Genomic DNA, 19,001 nt, shown 5'->3' with positions numbered 1-19,001 from the left:
TGAGTGCCATGGATCGTTATGCTATTGTTGAGGAGTTGGGAAAAGGAAGTCACGGAACTGTTTGGAAGGCAGTGGATAAGGTTACAGGCGAATTTTGGGCCATCAAGAGGCTCAACGGAAACTTCTCCACATATGAGGATTGCGCAGAGGTGAATTGTTTAGCGGATTTGAGGTTTCATACCAACATACTTTACCTGCATGATGTCATATTGGAGGGCACCACGTTGTACGTGGTGCTTGAGCTGATGGACTGCGATCTGTCAGAACTCCAGAGGAGAGGGAGAGGTCGTTCGTTCTCCGAGGACGAGGTGCGAATCTTTTGCTTCCAGATTTTGAAAGGGCTTCAAAGCATGTCTTATGAAAGATATTGTCACAGGGACCTGAAACCACAGAATTTATTAGTGAGGGGAGGTACGTCTATTAAAATTGCCGATTTCGGGCTGGCTACTAGAATATGGAAGAATAAGCCACTGGAATCATATGTTGGGACACGACCATATCGAGCACCCGAACTTTTGCTTGGATCCACTGAATATGGTTTGTCCAATGACATTTGGGCAATGGGCGTTATCATGGCGGAGCTGTTCACTGGTTATTCAATATTTACAGGCTCTAACGCGCTACATCAGCTGCATAGCATTTGTTCTGTCATTGGTTCTCCTGATACCCAAATTTGGCGTGAGGGGTTACTGCTTGCCGACTTAAACGGTTACAGCTTTCCAGAAGAGTTTCGGAATGTTGATTCCACCAAACAATTGTCATCTCTTCTACCGACAGCAAGTGCCGTCGCCATTGATCTCATAAACAGTTTGTTGTCGTGGGATCGGAAGAGAAGGCCCAAACCTAAGGAAGCACTGCAGCATCCATTTTTCTACGCCTCCTCCTGTCTATTCCAACCTATGTCTATCTTGCCAAATCACCAGAATCCTGTTGGTCATACAGTTCTGTCATCTGATTTAGAAGGGAGAAGCTGCAATTCTTATTCTTATTTTGTTGAACAGGTTACATTTACAGAAGAAGGTACATTGCAGATTAATCCAATTGTTGCAGCAGTAGGAGTGCAGCAACAGATACCAGAATATGCCAATCACGACGGTGGCAACAACAGAGCAATTCCAACCTATTCCTCCTCCTCCTGTTACGACATGAAATTCCAACCTGTTCCTCTCTTGCCAAATCATGAGAATCCTATTGGTCATACACTTGTGTCATCTGATTTAAAAGGGAGAAGTTGCAGCAATTCTTTTTCTTATTTTGTTGAACAGGTTGGATTTACAGGAGAAGGTACATTGCAGAATAATCCATTAAGGGCTGCAGGCGGAGTGGAGCAACCGATAGCATTTGAATATGCCAATCACGACGACGGTGGCAACAACAGACCAACAGTGGACATGTTTAGGTCGAGTTATTCAATTTGGCAAAAGAATAGTTACCTGGGCTCATATCAAATTGCCGCCTCTTCTTCACCTCAAAATCTGCCATCACGCCCATTTCCGGGTATGGGCCCGAAGCTCATTGTAAACCCTCCCGAAGATGCGAACAACCGCCGATCAGTGGACCAATTAAGGTTAAATTCTGAACATTCAATTGGGCAACAGTGTAATTATGTGGGCTCATATGGAATTCCTGCATCTATGTCAATAGAAAATCTGCCAGCATGCCCGGTTCCAGGTATGGGGCCGAAGCTGTTTAATAGACGAAGAATGCCAGTTAATGATGATAAGATAACGTAATCCTCAATTAGGGTGTGGTGATGAGAGGACGGTAGTAATGCATCGACTGTTCAAATCTGTCAAACGTGTCGTCGAATCGGCCCGGAAACCTTCGGTTAAGAAAGATGAGCTCTCAAATTGTATGAGCTCCCATGATGGGATATCTTCATTGCGATTGTTCTTTCGGGCACCCCATCCTGTCTGCAAACGGGCCATAAATGAATTTGTCCTTATAATTCCTTAAAACGTAAACATTGCATTGTTGTTCAAATGTTGATTTCAATAATAATTTGTTTAAATAATTTATATACAAAATGATCCTTGTTTGTTAGGAACAATACTTGTTTGTTGAGAACCATATATGCAACCTGGGTGGTTTCACTAGTGTGAATATCTAGTGGATGGGGCCGGCATACTTGTTTGTTGAGAACCATATATGCAACCTCGTTGGTTTCACTAGTGTGAATATCTTGTAGGTGGGGCTGGGTGATTCTCATAATAAACTGGGTGATTCTCAATGCATATTCAACATTCATCTCCTTGAATCATCTCCCATACACAGATCAATCATCTCCCCATACACTCCGCAGTAACCATGTTAATACACTCCGCAGTAACCATGTTAATTAAACTCAAGAAGCCATGGGGAAACATGGATAAAATTGGAAAAACATAGAGAAGATTACTGGGGTGGGGTGGAGTGAGGTGATCCTGATTTTGTGCAAAATATATCAAGCTTCTTCCCACCACAACATCTTCTTTATTATTATGTAAAATATGCCATCTCAACTTAACTTAACTATGTTCGTAAAAAAATCACAACATAATAGTGAGTACAGGTCATGTTTTTTATATTATAATTTATAATATTAAAATTACAATAACAATTTTAATGTTAAAAATGAAATTTTAATACTTTTTGTGTTACTAAATTTTATGTAGTTCAATAATGTTATTTTTAATAATAACAAAATTATATTTACAATAACAAATTAAAAATAGTAATCATAAAAAAATATTGGAAATAAAATTATTCCATATATATTATAGTTTTATATCAAATTTATTAAGAGATAGAATAATTGAAAGTTAAAAGTAATTAATTTATTTTAGGAGGGCTATATAGAATTCTTTGGCTACTTAATGTAGAATCTATACATAGCATGCAAAATTAATATTGTTGATATTCCTTTGTGTAATTTATTCTATGTTTAGTGAAGATGTAATATTTTAAAAAATATATTATTTAAAACAAAAACCTTATTGCTGGGCATAAACAATTTTTTCAATATTCCTATCAAATAACATAATTTTTACATTGAGAAGAATAAAGTAATTTAAATCAAAATTTTTCCTACATTTTTACTCTTCCTCCTATAAGAAAAACAACCTAGAAGACAATTTCCCCTTCATTACCTTAGAATATGATGCTCACATTTTAAGGATTGAGGTAAAAATTCCTTTTTCTTGGGGATTTCAATGCTAGAACTACTACTTATCAACCTCTTCTTTCAAGTAATAACTCAAACGCTAACCCCCTTTGTGACTTAACTTGTAGATTCCAAATAAATTTTGAAGAAATAACCAAGCACCTATTTTAGGAGGGCTATATAGAATTCTTTGGCTACTTAATGTAGAGTCTTCACATAGCATGCAAAATTAATATTGTTGATATTCCTTTGTGTAATTTATTCTATGTTTAGTGAAGATGTAATATTTTAAAAAATATATTATTTAAAAAAAAACTTATTGTTGGGCATAAACAATTTTTTTCAATATTCCTATCAAATAACATAATTTTTACATTGAGAAGAATAAAGTAATTTAAATCAAATTTTTTCCTACATTTTTACTCTTCCTCCTATCAGAAAAACAACCTAGAAGATAAATTCCCCTTCATTACCTTAGAATATGATACTCACATTTTAAGGAATGAGGTAAACATTCTTTTTCTTGGGGATTTCAATGCTAGAACTACTACTTATCAAGCTCTTCTTTCAAGTAATAACTCAAATGCTAACCCCCTATGGCCTGATGAGAATTGTGACTTAGCTTGTAAATTCCAAATAAATTTTGAAGAAATAACCAAGCACCTATTTGCTAATGAGCTAATTGAGCTTTTTCGTTCCCAAGACCTTATTATTGTAACAATATTAATAAGTGGCCTACATCTCGCCACATGACTTGTACATTCATGGGCTTGGCAACAGCCTTGTGAAATATGTAATATTTGATAGACAAGTTCTCAACCTCATGGATGACTGCGAGCCTAATTATGACCACAAACCCCTATTCTTAACCCTAAACCATGGTATACACACTAGCCACATTTAGAAAAATGGTGATATCCAAAGGTATATTCACTTTGACAAAATTAAAATGGACTCTTCTTAAAAGCTAAGCAAGGGATTCAGTTCTCCTAATTATAATGATAACATTGATCTCATCTACCACAACTTTGCTACAACCCTCTCCAAAATCGTTAACAAATTTTCTACCAAGATATCTGGTAAAAAAACAATAGAACTTACAATCCTTTGTATTATAAGGATTGTAACATTACTAGGAAAGCAATTAGAGATTCTCCTAATGGAATTGTAAAGCTTGAAAATATGAGTATGTAAAAATATCTGATCAAAAGGAAAAGAAATATTATATAAATAAGAGGCAAATGTGTCTTCTTAACCTCTCTAAAGTTGAGCCCAAAACGCTTTGGACAAATATTCTTATCCCTAAAATGTGAGAAAATAATTTTATCCCCTTAAAGAATTATATATTTATCTTAAGAATATTTATGACTCTGTGGACACCATGGGAAACATGATAAAAGCTCCTTTAGAGGAAGATACATTTTCTTTTGAAGACATGGAGTTCAAGCTTGGAAACGTTGCTAATGGGAAATTTAGGGATATTGAAAGTTATCAAGCTAAAATTTTCAAAATGGGAAGGTTTATCATCATCCTTCACATACACAAACTCCTCAATTTTGCTGTGAAACACGACTTCCCTAAGACTTGGACACAAAGCCTTATTGTCCCTATCTTTAAAATAGGGGATGAAAACATTCCCTTTAACTATAGGACTATCATTATTAGTCACATTTTAGCTAAATTATATGGGCTAATTTTGGAAAAGAAGATTAGAATTTGAGTTGGAACTCGGAAAGCTAGCTTTAGGAGGCATCACTCAACTATAGGCCACTTTTTCACTCTTAGTACCATTCTCAAGGAGTGTCACAATAGTAAAATTGATATCTTTATAGTGGCAGCCAGTTGGATTTGATCCTGGGCCTGCTCAGGATAACTCTCACCAGTTACCGATTGTCCTAGTTGTTAAAAAAAAAAAAAATGATATCTTTAGTTGCTTTGTTGACTTTAGAAAAGCTTTCGACACCATCCCTCGTGAGAAGTTATGGAAAAGGCTCGAAGAGATCATGGTTCCTCTCAATATCAAAGTTGTTGTATCTAGGTTATAAAATAATGTTATTGCTACAATTAAGACCACCGAGGGTTGCTCTCAGGAGATTAAAAGAAATATCAGAGTTAAGAAAGGATGTCTCCTAACCCATTCCCTTTTTGGCATTTATATTGATAAGATAGAAGAATGTTGAGAAGCTATAAGATAATATGAACCCCAGCTCGTTGGTATAGTCATTACTTTTTTAGTGTATGATAACATTATCATTCTCCTTATCGATAGGCCTAATGATCTTGATAAACAATTTAGAATCCTTCATGATTACTACTCCAATATGGGTATGACTATTAATACTAATAAGGCTAAAGTCATGATAATTAAATGTAAAAAGAAAAGCTATGATAATTTCATTTGTCATTACAATTACTTGGAGAAGGTTTCCTCATACAAATTTTAAGGTATTTACGTTCTCCATCATCTCAACAGGAACTATAGATTGAGAAAAGGATTACAAGAGGGTGGAAATATTATTGTGAGTTTAAAAACAATTTTAAGTCGATTCATCATTGGTTTTGAACTAAAAAAAGTTCATCTTCAAAACTCACCTCCAAATTTAAGGATAATATGTGGGATGATAAGGCATTAGAGGGAAAAAGGAATCTAAGATATTATAAGGAGGTGATCGACCCCACTTTTTCTAACTAGAATTATATTTTCTACTTGACCAATGCTAAGAATAAAATGAACATTTCAAAGATAAGAACTAATTCTCACGATCTTGAAAGTGAAATTGGATGTTGGTTATTTCAAAAAACACCTTGGAATGAAAGAATATGCCCCCTTTATGATACCAAGAGAGTTGAATATGAAAAACATTTTCTCTTGGAGTGCCTAGCCCTTACTCACATCTGCTCTCCTTTTTAAAACATTTTCCACACTACCGACCTTCATGACTTGTTAAATGAGTGAAACTACAATGATCTCGGAATGCTTCCCTCTGTTGTTTTTAATCATAGAAATAAAATATTAAAGGGACCTAGTTGCCCACTTGCCTTATTAAGGCCTGATAGACTTTATCGGAGCTTGTGGATGTTAACCATCATCGTCATCATCGATAATATAGAAGCATGATATTATTTCGTTAGGGAGACCAGATCATAGAAGAAATTGCACTGTTCGCAAAGGCAAATGAGATCATACTTAAAAAGAAAGTGAGATCATATTAAAAAAAGGATAGCCTAGTTGGGAGAGATCATTATATAATTCAAAAACAAAATGACCATGAGCATAGAAAAACTAAGCCTAGGAGTCAAAATATATAACAACCACCTCAATTGGATTTTGTTAGGCCCCTATACTACTAGTGTAACCCCCTATTTTTGTTAGTATAACCCACTTATTATATTGATGTACCCATGTAGTGCCCATATTGTTACTATTGTGCCATATAGAAGCCCACTATTGTTATTATTGTGCCCTTACATTATTATTGTTATGTCGGCTCTGATTATGTTATAACCCCTTAGATTCCTATATATAGAAAGGAGGTCTTTTCATTTGTATCATCCAAGAATTGTTCATTTATGTAATGTAAAGGAGGTTGCCCCCTCGAGGCTGAATTATAAGACGTTGATCTTTCTTTTCTATCTTTTCTTGAGCTGGTTTCATAACATTTGGTATCAGAGGTTTGGATTCTAGGGTTTCGCTGCTCCAAACAGGTCATTGTGGCATTTTCGCTATAACGTTTTTTATGTGACGTTTTAGAAGTCGCAAAAAAAACCCATTTGAGAAGAAATCGCGCTGAACCTTGGGTCTGAATTTTAGAGCTTTTTGCGTGATATTTGCGGAGCTATGATCTGAGGAATTTGGTCTTTTTGTAGACTCTTGAATTACATTCAAAACAGGTGACCTAGGGAAAATCGTCATAACTTTCTCTCTGGGGATCGGATTGAAGTTTCGTAAGAAGGTACAGAAAGAGGACGGACTGTAGTTTCTTGTGGGTGTTTTTCAGATCCAAAGGTCGAAACAGTGACTCGTGGCACGTCGTACAAGTTCGCTCTATTGAATTAGTCTATAATCAAGTCACTGTGGGAGATTTCGCATACCTCGGAGAATCCAATTTGGGTCAGACTTGTGGCATTGGAAAGAGGACACAGAGGGCTACTGCAGGTCACAAATTCAGAACTAGGTGATTAAAAAGTACAGAGTTACAGTCGTTTCAAGGTCGAGCTCCTAAAATCAAGAAAAAGCAAGATGAGGAAGTTTGATGGCAAGGATCCGGTAAATTGGATACTTCAAATGGAGCAATATTTTGATCTAGATGGTGTACAACTGTTACAAAAGGTATGTATTGCATCTTCATATTTAGAACCAGATCAATTTTTATGGTATGAAGGGCTTTGTTCTCGTAAAAAACTTGTTACGTGGTCAATTTTCACGGAGGAAATGATAGCACATTATGAGGATACAAAGAGCAACACCTCCTTTAGAGCAACACCACAACAATTAGAAAGAGTAAAAGGGCTTTGTGACATAGTGGAAAGAAAAATTATGGAAACCAGGAAACATACCCCTCACAACTATAAAGATGGAAGTGTTGCTTCTCCCAGCCTTCCACAACCTACAAGGGTTACACCACAACAATTGGAAGAAAAAAGAGAAAAAGGGCTTTGTTACAATTGTGATAGAAAATGCACTAAAGGTCATAGGTGTGCTGAGAAGAAATTATTTTACATAGAATATGAAGAGGAGGAAGAAAAGGATCAAGAAACATCAAAAGAAGAGGATATACGCCAGGACACCACCCTAGAGAAAGAAGAAATGAATCAGACCATATCTTGTAAATCATTGGAAAGAATTACCACTCCTCAAACTCTCAAGATAGAAGGACATATCAAGAAGAAAAAGGTGCAAGTAGTGAAAGATCACATCGAGAAAGAAGAAATGAATCCAACCATATCTTGTAATTCAATGGACGAAATTATCACTCCTCAAACTATCAAGATAGAAGGACACATCAAGAAGAAAAATGTTCAAGAAGTGAAAGATCACATTGAGCATCAAGAAATGAATCCGACCATATCTTGTAAAGGACGGGAAGAAATTACCACTCCTCAAAAGATAGAAGGACATATCAAGAAGAAAAAGGTTCAAGCAGAGAAAGATCACATCGAGCATCAACAGCAAGTTCTCCAACTTTTAAAGGATAACGCCACTTCAGTGCAAAATCAAATGAAACAACAGGTAGATCAACATCGTAGTAAAAAATGTTTTGATGTAGGTGATTGGGTATTTTTACTGCTACATCTCAAGAAATCTATTTATGAGAAGGAAATGTTGGCAATACTACATGCACTTAAAAAAATGGCGACCTCACCGAATGGGAACACTCTTCAAGGATGAGGATGTGGAAGCATTGTTTTGTGCTATTTCTATTATCCAACCAGATTGGATAAATGAAGCAAGGGATGAATGGAAGAAGGATGAAGAAGTATGGCCACTTATTCAAAAGTTGCAAAAGATCCCAATTCAAGCAATATTGTCAGAAATTGAAGAGGAAGGAAAAATCATATTGGAACCTGGAGCAGTCACAGAAACAAGAACTCGACAGCTACGAAATCGATCAATTTCAGAGTATTTCATCAAGTGGAAGAACTTACCCGCTGAATATTCCACATGGGAGGACAAGAATTTTATACAGAAGCATCAAGAACTACTAAAGCGTTGAGGACAACGCTTTTTGAAGGAGAGGGGCATGTTAGGCCCCTATACTACTAGTGTAACCCCCTATTGTTGTTAGTATAACCCACTTATTATATTGATGTACCCATGTAGTGCCCATATTGTTACTATTGTGCCACATAGAAGCCCACTATTGTTATTATTGTGCCCTTACATTATTATTGTTATGTCAGCTCTGATTATGTTATAACCCCTTAGATTCCTATATATAGAAAGGAGGTCTTTTCATTTGTATCATCCAAGAATTGTTCATTTATGTAATGTAAAGGAGGTTGCCCCCTCGAAGAGGCTGAATTATAAGGCGTTGATATTTCTTTTCTATCTTTTCTTGAGCTGGTTTCATAACAGATTTTCTGTGTTGTCGGGTGTACTACTAGCTTGTGGAGGAATTCTCAGACAATGCTCAATGAATCTCATACGCTAATCAAAGTTCATTAGATGTTGGTGGAGTTACTTTAGGGAGTCTAAGGTGTTAGATTTATACTCAGAACAATCCTACATAAATCTAGCTAGAAGAAAATTTAGATGCTAATACAAATAAATGGTATACAAACCTCCCACATGTGTGTGCAACATCTACCACCTAGTCAGCAAAACCCACCAGGACTTCTATTTTTGAAAGCTACTATCAAGGGGAGGGCCTTTCCTTTCCATCCGAGAAACTTCTTGTTGAATGGATATGAATATGAGGTCCATGGAGGATCGCTCCTAATAGTGGGTGGTCCTAAGTGAACACAAACACATTTTCAAGGCATGACTCTGACCCAGTACTACATACTAAGGACACGAAAAAAGGAAGAAATGTGGGTAATAAACTCATGAGAAATATCCACCTAAGGGAGTGGTGTGGGCAAAAAGTAATAAGGAAAGGGGGAATAAAGATGGATTATTAAAAAAACATTAGTGAACAACAAGGAAACAAAGAGGAAAAGGGAATGGATTCATGTAAAAGGTGACCTAGAAAGGGAGGCTAGCATGAAGAGGTAAGCACCCACTTAAATGGGGATACAAGAATAAAACTATAGATCAAGAGGGGAGTAGAGCTTAAGAAAGAAGCCTCAAATATAGAAAACATTAGAGGAAGATAAAGATAATAATAAATGGATTTCAATTTTGAATCAAGGGATAAAATTTGAATCATAAATCATAAATAGAGCAACAATATTCATACTAGGTGTTACATAGTATTTTGTTATGCCTCTTGAACTTCCCTATGACATACCCTAAAGTGCCTGAAACATGGTCATTATATAGTATACTCATCAATGTATACAGCTCATATCCCTCCTTTAACCTTGCCTGGAAAATATCTAGAGATTTTCGTGAAGAAATAGCTCATGAAACCATAAAATGAGAATCATCGCCCTTATGAAGCTCAAAACCACGATGATCACCTACTGCACCTTGTTAAGCAAGCGATGGCATCACTCGGGTCTCTATAATACTCGCAATGGTCTCAAAAAGGAATTTTTACCAAAGAGGATGAGAAGCTTCGTGATCTAGAAGCTTCGAGAGCGGCGAGATGGAGGTGGTTTCACATAGATGAGGTATAATAGTGCTTCAAGAGTCTAGCTTCCATAGAGGGTGGTTTCAACCTTGCTACTATGATCTATGCATGATCTAGTGTTTTGACCAACGTACAAGGTTGATAAGCCCATAAATAAAAGAATTGAAAAAAAATAAAAAAAACTCTAACCTGAAAGTTAGGGGGATCAAGAGAAATTTTCCATGGAATGCCAAGTTCATCAAATGATTTGAATAATATTTCAGCTACTAAGAATTATAATGGATGTTGTGATAGGACCTAGAGGGATTTCACTGAGGTGAGTTGACCGGAGCCCCCTGTGGTGAAACTATTGAGCTGAGGATGAAGCAACTAAGGTGAGAAAGGACTATCTCGTACCAAAAATTAGGTAGGCTTACACCAGAAGGAGATCCATATTTATAAATATTCAAGTGCAACTCATCCCCCACATAATGATGGGACTTTCTTAGTCATTGGCCCATTAGTTGGAATGTTTAAAAATAATTGTTTGTTGGGGAACAGGGTTGGTTGAAAACCCGCTGCTCTAATTTCAAAAACCTAGTAGTTATTTTATTGGGCACATTGTAATGAGTTTGGTTTATGGTTAACTACTAGTGGCATATTAAAATTTTCATATGGGTTGGGTCACTACGTTGGGCAGGTTTGCCATCTGTCCGGCATGGGTTCAAACCCAACCAACCCATTTTAATACATGGTGCCATATATATATGGTCTTTGAAACGACATGGCCATATGACCATTTATAAAAATACATGAGGGGTTGACAGGGTTAGTGGCCTGCCACCCCACATACACAGACACACATTTTCCTTTTCTAACCACTGAAAACTGTCACCGTGATCTATGAAGTTTTCACCTCGTCAGTGGCTGCCAATGGGCCTAGTTTGACCAAAACTTTGATTGGCCATAACTTTCACATATCAAATCGGATTGAGGTGTCATTTGCACTCTTGGAAATCTTGTAATGAGATATTCATTCTGACCCTAGTCTCACTTCAATTCAGTAACTTGGACTTTTGAGATTTTTCAAAACCACTTCTAAATTATAAACATTTCTGGAGAGACCTAGATCACCCCTTCCCCTATAACCACCCCATTTGGGCTATCAATCTCTTTCTCGATTAGCTACCAACATTCATATTTAAGGGTGGAATCTAGTAAGTGTAAATTCTAGATTCCAAGAGGACGAGAAAACTTATAGAGAGTCCAATCATCCATGGTTTTCCAATAGATCTACCACCTTATAGCCTATGTGATGAACATGGACGGTCATGGTGTCTAAAATGTGGACCATAAGGGTTCACGATTGGTAAATGAATGCTTCTAGTCTCTATCTCTTAGATATTCTTTGTACAGGTTTTTTGATCATGATGATGATTGTGATTTGAAAATCACCATCCACAAATAGTTTTGAGTAATCCCAAGATTGTATAATTTCCAACCAAGTTATTAGAGTGGCCAAGCAATCCTCTCAGAAGACATGGAGCAGACAACATAACAATCAAAATCTTTTCTATTAGCCCATTTATGGAGCCCCCATATAGCTCAACCCGTAACATTTTTTTCCACGATAGTTTTGAGATAGACCAACCAATGTGGAGAAAGGAGAAGAGGAAGGCAAAGACCCTTAGAAAAAATTATTAAGGAATTAAATGAAAAAGTAGGCTGCGAGAACGCTTTCTCTCTGCAGACACATGGAAGCATACTATTGGATGTTAGTGGAGTTCCCTTCACAACTCATCTTGCAAGGCCAATCCTAGTAGTTTTAAAAGAGCCCATAAAAGAGGCTAGTAGGATGACACAATCCCTATGGGTGGCAAGGATAAATGGACGAGAATTGTTTCTGCGTATGGGCTCGAAGTTGTTTAATCAAAGAATGCCACATGATGATAAGATAGAATAATCAGGAGGGATGTAGTGATTAGAGGATTGGTACTAATGCGAATACGATTGGTGCACAGATTGTTCAAATCTATAAAACATATTTGAATCAACCCTTAAGTTGGCCCTGGAACCTTTTTTTAAGAAATTGTATGAGCTCTGGGATGGGATGTTCTCATTTCCATTATGCTTTCAGTCATCGCGTTCGCAAATATGGAATAAATGAATCTTTGGGTCCTTGTAATTCCTTAAAATGTAAATATTGCATTGTTTTTTAAATATTAATTAAGCCGTAAGGCATTCGCCTCTGAAGACAACTCTCCCAGCTGCTACTGTGTACCCTTATGCACCATTAGATCAAATTTTAGATGATTAAAATGTTTTAGACCATTAGATCAACTACCTAAATACCTGACTAACTACTATCTAACTACCTACCTAACTCAATAAACCCTACCCATCTCTTTCACCTCGCTATGAAATACGAACCTCTGTAGATATGTGTCTCTCTCTCTGAATGAAAAACACAGTGGTGGAAACTCCTCCACATTGTTGAGGAGTGGGATGTGTCTCTCTCTCGGATTGCAAAATACAGTGTTGGTAACCTTCGGAATGACCGAGGAGTGGGATGTCTCTCTCTCTTGGAATGTAAAATACAGTGGTGGTAATGTTAGAAATGGCCAAGAAGTGAGTACTACAATCTGGATCAAATTAAATACGAATCTCTCTAGATATTTGTGTTTCTCTCTGAATGAATTAACGTTAATGGGACTTATATAGAGGGAAGGTGATATTGTTAAGAACATAAGGGCTTTCAAAGATAGATTCCTTGATACATCCAAACATTATGTATCTTTTTCTATGCTAGATTTTATTTACATGTGTGAAGGAATTATTGTAGAGGGATCAACACATCCTTTGGATCCTTGACTTCAACACAACATTGAATCAGTGGATGTGACTGTATTATCGTTGCAAAGGATATATGAACTTACAATGTGATCGAATTATCATTGCAAAGGATATATGAACTTACAGATGAAATGAAAAAGCCCTGCTTTATAATAGATTTATAATGCAATATATGAGGTTGGGGGTGGATGGAGATATTATATAAGATATAAAAATATTTTATTGCATAATATCTCCCCCAACCCCTTTGTAAATGCTTGTGCAAATATATTAGACACTATGAAGTAGCTAATTTATTTCAGCAATGCTAATAGGAAGAAATAATAAAGGATTTTATTGAGCTTGAGTTGAGCTTTAGTTGGTCATAACAGGGAGAAAAAAATTATATGTAGACTTAAATTAGGGTCTGTATCACTGTGGTTTTGGGCATATGATAGTCCAACCAGAGCACTCATGGACAACATTATATGAAAACATAAATTTGGGTATTAGTTAAGGGGTGTTTGGCAGGAAAATCACTACACCATACTTAGAAGAAAAGATCCCCATTATATCAAAGAAAAATAAGACCTTAAAGAGGAGTAATCCACTAGACAAGGTATCCACATAGAACATTCATGTGTATATTAGTGGTTGCATATATTAACTCAAATAATCATTTAGTTGTATTAAGGGTTTGGAACCGGGGATTAAAATTTATGTGAGTATTAATTAAGGGGTGTTTCGCAGGGAAAGCACTACACCATACTTAGAAGAAAAGATCCCCATTATATCAAAGAAAAATAAGACCTTGAAAAGGAGTTATCCACTAGACAAGGCATTCACATAGAGCATTCACTTGTGTATTAGTGGCTCCATATATTAACTCAAATAATCATTTAGTTGTGTTAAGGGTTTGGAACCGGGGATTAGGACGGGGATTAGGATTCTGAAACTGTATGACACATGCTCATGTCAATGAAATCATACATGCTCATGTCAATGCTATGATTTCTACAACTTAGGATTGTAGGATGAACCCAAGACCAAACAATGTTTCTTTTTTTAAAACATACATGCTCATGTCAATGCTATGATTTCTAAAACTTAGGTTTGTAGGATGAACCTAAGACCAAACAATGCGTTTATTCTTAATAACTAATGAATGATGAAAAGATGATACACACAAGGAAGAAGAGGAGCCTATAAGGGGAGGGGATAAATATTTGCATAATGTAAATGGAAGAACCTATTATGTGAGGGGAAAATTATTTTCATAATGTAAATCATTCATATTCTATGTTTACTAGTCTTTATCTTCAATGATCTTTTACATGTGATGATTCTTGTCAAATTATCCCTTACGGGGTTTCCTTTGCAACATCTAGTGCAATTGCTAGTTTTACTTTTCACTGTTTATAATAAATTGACCATAATTTATTTAAATAATTTATATATATAAAGGCTCTTGTTTGATAGGAACAATGATTCTTTTTTGTGAGTGAAAAATATCCACTTGTGGAAAAAATATATCAAGCTTATTCCCACCTCATCATATTTATTATAGTGAAAAATATATCACCTCATTTTTACTATTGTAGTAAATAAATAACAACAATAGTAAATAAATCACAACATAAGAGTGAATACATGTAATCTTTTATTCTAAATATAATATTAAAATTATAATACTAATTTTAATATTAAGAATGAAATTTTAATAGTTTTTTTGTTTGGAAGAACCGGAAATGTTGTTACATAATGTTAAATTTGTCAATAAAAAATATTTTCCTTAACTAGTAAAGAACAATGACAAAAAATCAACGGTAATAAAATTATTCAAAATCCACTTTAATTTTAAATCAAATTTATTAAAAGATGAAATATTTTAAAGTTAAAAATATTTTTTTATGCAGGGATATATAGAATTATCTAACCACTTATTATAGAGTGTACATATAGCAAATAAAATCGATATTATTGGCATTCCATGATGTGTAATTCATTCTATGTTTAGTAAAGCTAAAATATTTTAAAAATAGTATTTAATTCTAGTGTTCCTACTAAATAATCTAATTATATATCAACTTTAGGTAAAGGAAAATAAAGTATTTTAAAAATTATTTTTCCTACCTTTTGAATTTTTATTGTGAGAGAGACATGCATTTATTAAATTTATTTTTTCTAATTCAAGGTATGAGGTAGATTGGTAATTCCTTCAATGTTTAATATGGACTTGAATTGTAACATTTTAAATTTTTCGCGCATTTAAAAGATTTTCTTGCAGTGTACTTCTCAAAACTAGCATGACTTCATCATCAAACCAAATCTACCAAAACCCTAGAGAAATAACTAAGACCCTAAATAAATGCAATCTTTCGAGGTGAAAACATTTCCTCATTGAAAATGAATATTGCATCTTGAGAGATTTCATCCCCATCTCGAGAGATTGGATCCTTATCATAAATTAAGATGGATCTATGATTATTTTCCCAAGAGGAGCTCTAAAACCTATATGAGGGAGATGTTGTTAGGCAATATTACATTTCAAATTAATTAAGTAATATTTACACTAACAAATTTAAAAACAGTAAAAACCAAAAAGACCAATGTTTGTGAAAAGTAAAAAAATTCAATTTCCACCATCGTCTTGGAATCAATCAAATATTTCAATGTCATATTAGATTTCATAACTTTATATAAAGTAGTTAAATTAAAATATTAATTATATTTTTTCTTTCCATTATGAATGAAATGTTTAATTTATTTCATTATTAATATGGATATGATATGCACTTTCTTCAAAAATATTAATAAAAAAAAGTGTGTAATGTGGCTTATAAATAAAATATTTCAATGTGCAGGTTCACTAAAAGATTTTAATACAAATAGAATGAGCTAGAGACTCTTATTATTATTCAATCAATAGGTTATTTCTAATTCAAGTTATGATGGAGATTTGTGATTCACTCAATATTTAATATGTGCCTCACATGTAACAATTTAAACATTTCTTATAGTTAAGTGTGTTGCTCAAAATTAGGATAGGTTCATTTTTATTCTAGATATACCAAGATCTTAAAGGAATCAAATTTCTCATGGTGAAAGTCTTTCTTCATTTTTTTACTCAAAATGAGGTTTTCATATTGAGATATTTGACCCCCCTAAACTCTTGAAAGATCTCAACACTTGATAGATTCTAACTTAAGATGGACCTATGTTAATTATAAAATGTTCATGACAGTATAAATGAAATATTTAAGAAAAAAAAAAGTATTAAAAAAACATGATTATGACTGCATCATAATAATACAAAAGCATGCAAGTATGTGAGTTTTCAAGTTTCTTTCTTTCTTTTTCTTATCTATTTTATTTTGTGGAAAAAAATATTGTATCTCCTTCAAAACTAAGATTTACATGCGTGTTGTGGAGATTCTAGGTTATTCTTTCTGTAGGGATATTGGATCATAGCCAAAATTGCACTCTTCACAAAGCGACAAGTGAGATCATGCTTGACAAAAAAATGAGATCATAATAAAAATGAGCCAAACTCACCCAGAGAGAGAATTATACAATTTAAAAAAAATGACCATGAGCATAGTAGAACTAAGCCTAGAAGTCAAAATCTGTAGCAACCACCTCAATTGGACATTCAATGTTGTCAGGGCTATTACTTGTTGGTGGAGGAATGCCAAAATGGTGTCCCAATGAAACTGAAATAATGAATAAAGTTCTCAAATGATGGAGGGCATGCTCTAGCGAGTGTAAGATGTTAGCTCTATAATTCAAGGGATGAGGTAGATGTCATCTCTAGGGAGTGTAAGATGTAAGATGTAAGATTTTAGCTCTATAATTCAAGATTTCAAGTAGATTTGTATTTCTTTCAATTCAAGGGATGATGTAGATGTCAACTCTAGGGAGCTTAAGATGTAATATTATAAGATTGTAGCTCTATATTTCAAGGTATCAGGTATATTTGTATTTCTTTCAGTGTTTAATATGGACTTGGATTTAGTTGAAAGATTTTATTTATTTTCTTCTTAATAATATCATGGATTCATCTTAAATCCACATCTACCAAGACCCTAGATAAATAAAATCTATGGAGGTGAAAACCTTTCCCCACTAAAAATGATTTTTGCATCTTGAGAGATTTGATCCCTCTAGGAGCTCCATAGATCAAGAGTTAATATAGATCTATGGTTTTTATGCCAAGAGAAGCTCTACAACCAATATGAGGAAGACGTAATATTACATTTTAAAGTAATAAAATAATATTTACACTAAAACTTAATAATAGTAACAATAACAAAACATATCAACATTTTTGATAAATAAAAAAATTCAATGTCCACAATCCTCTTGGACTCAATAGAATATTTCAATTTCATATTAAATTGCATAATTTTATATAAAGTAGTTAAATTAAAAAATTAATTATATTTTAACTTCTCATTATGAAGGATATGTGTAATTTACTCCATTATTAATACGGATTTGATATGTAACACATAAAAAAGATAATAACTAAAAACACTTTAATGTGGATTAAAAATCAATTATTTCAATATGATTGTTCACTAAATTTTTTTAAGATATATAAATAGTTATTATTATTATTCCATCAATAGGTTATTTCTAATTCAATGTACAAGGGAGATTTATGATTCCCTCGATGTTTAGTATGGACCTCACATGTAACATTTTAAAAATTTCTTAGAGTTAATACATTTTATTAGTGTGTTTCTGAAAACTAGCATAGGTTCATTTTAACTCTAGAACTACCATGTTATTAAAGGAATCAAATCTATCAAGGTGAAAGCCTTCATTCATTTTTATCACTAAAAAAGTGGTTTTTATCCTGACAGATTTGACCCCTCTCAACACTTGATAAATCCTAAATTAAGATGGACCTATTCTAATTATAAAAATTTCATTATAGTATAAAAAAATATATTAGCAAAAAGACAAAATTTATTATAAAAATACATTATTATGATTGCACCATAATCGGGAGGACATCCATTGGTGTGGCAGTCACAGGAGGGCGATTTTTGAGCTAGGGTTACAGTTTTGAATATTTCGTTCTCCATGGAAGGCCATAAAGGAGGGAGTTCCACTCCCTCCTACAAGCAGGTAGTGGCTAGCAGAGGAAAAAAACCAATAGAAGAGGACAGAGTTCCTTCAGCTAAAAGGCAGAAAAATATTGAAAAGGAGCAGGAGGGCTCTAAACTCAAGAAGAATAACAACTCTAAAGGCAGCAAGGAAACGGAAAAGGAATAGGGCACAAAAGACAAAATACAAAAGGGACCATGCAAACCCAAGACTACTATCACTCCTAGAGTTGTTTTGAATAATCCTGCTCTACAAGCGCATAGGGACCACATGCAGACTTATGAAATCATTTGTAAGTTCATGGGTTTATGGCCCACTGAAAAGGCACTACAAACTTGGATCAAATACCACTGGAAACAAAGAGGAAGCATAGAACCACATCTTGGGTCAAAGGGATTCTTTACTGTAGTCTTCGTAAACATTGAAGATAAGGACATAGTTTTTGAAGGAGGACCCTACTTTTATGCAGTAGTAGTAGGCCTGTATATGCGACCTTGGATCATGAATTTTGTCCCAGAACGTGAAACTTTCACCTCGGTCCCGGTTTGGGTAAGACTTTACGTTCTACCTTTGGACTACTGGCAACTGGAATCCGTATCGGCCATAGGAAATAGGTTACGATGTTTTTTCAAACCTTCTCAGGCCATCAGAAGGGGAAAATACACATCCTTTGCAAGAATATGTGTGGAGATGGATAT

General features: G+C 34.6%; 1 protein-coding gene across 1 annotated transcript; it reads left to right on the top strand.

The window, feature by feature from the left end:
- Positions 1-8: 8 nt before the first annotated feature.
- On the top strand, positions 9-1,733 carry LOC149138986 (cyclin-dependent kinase F-4-like). The gene has a single exon (XM_089450541.1). It carries the CDS (start codon positions 9-11, stop codon positions 1,731-1,733), a length of 1,725 nt encoding a protein of 574 aa, XP_089306667.1.
- Positions 1,734-19,001: the final 17,268 nt, after the last annotated feature.

The sequence above is a fragment of the Pinus tabuliformis genome, chromosome X (assembly GCF_031772625.1).
Source record: "Pinus tabuliformis cultivar Carrire ecotype Pingquan chromosome X, CPIR1, whole genome shotgun sequence".
In the NCBI taxonomy this organism is placed as follows: Eukaryota; Viridiplantae; Streptophyta; class Pinopsida; order Pinales; family Pinaceae; genus Pinus; species Pinus tabuliformis.
Note: the sequence above shows the minus strand (reverse complement) of the source record. Positions and strands in the feature narration are given on the sequence as shown.

What these genes read in the sequence shown, in the direction of transcription:
- LOC149138986 (XM_089450541.1), top strand. Translation starts at nt 9, where the DNA reads ATGGATCGTTATGCTATTGTTGAGGAGTTGGGAAAAGGAAGTCACGGA.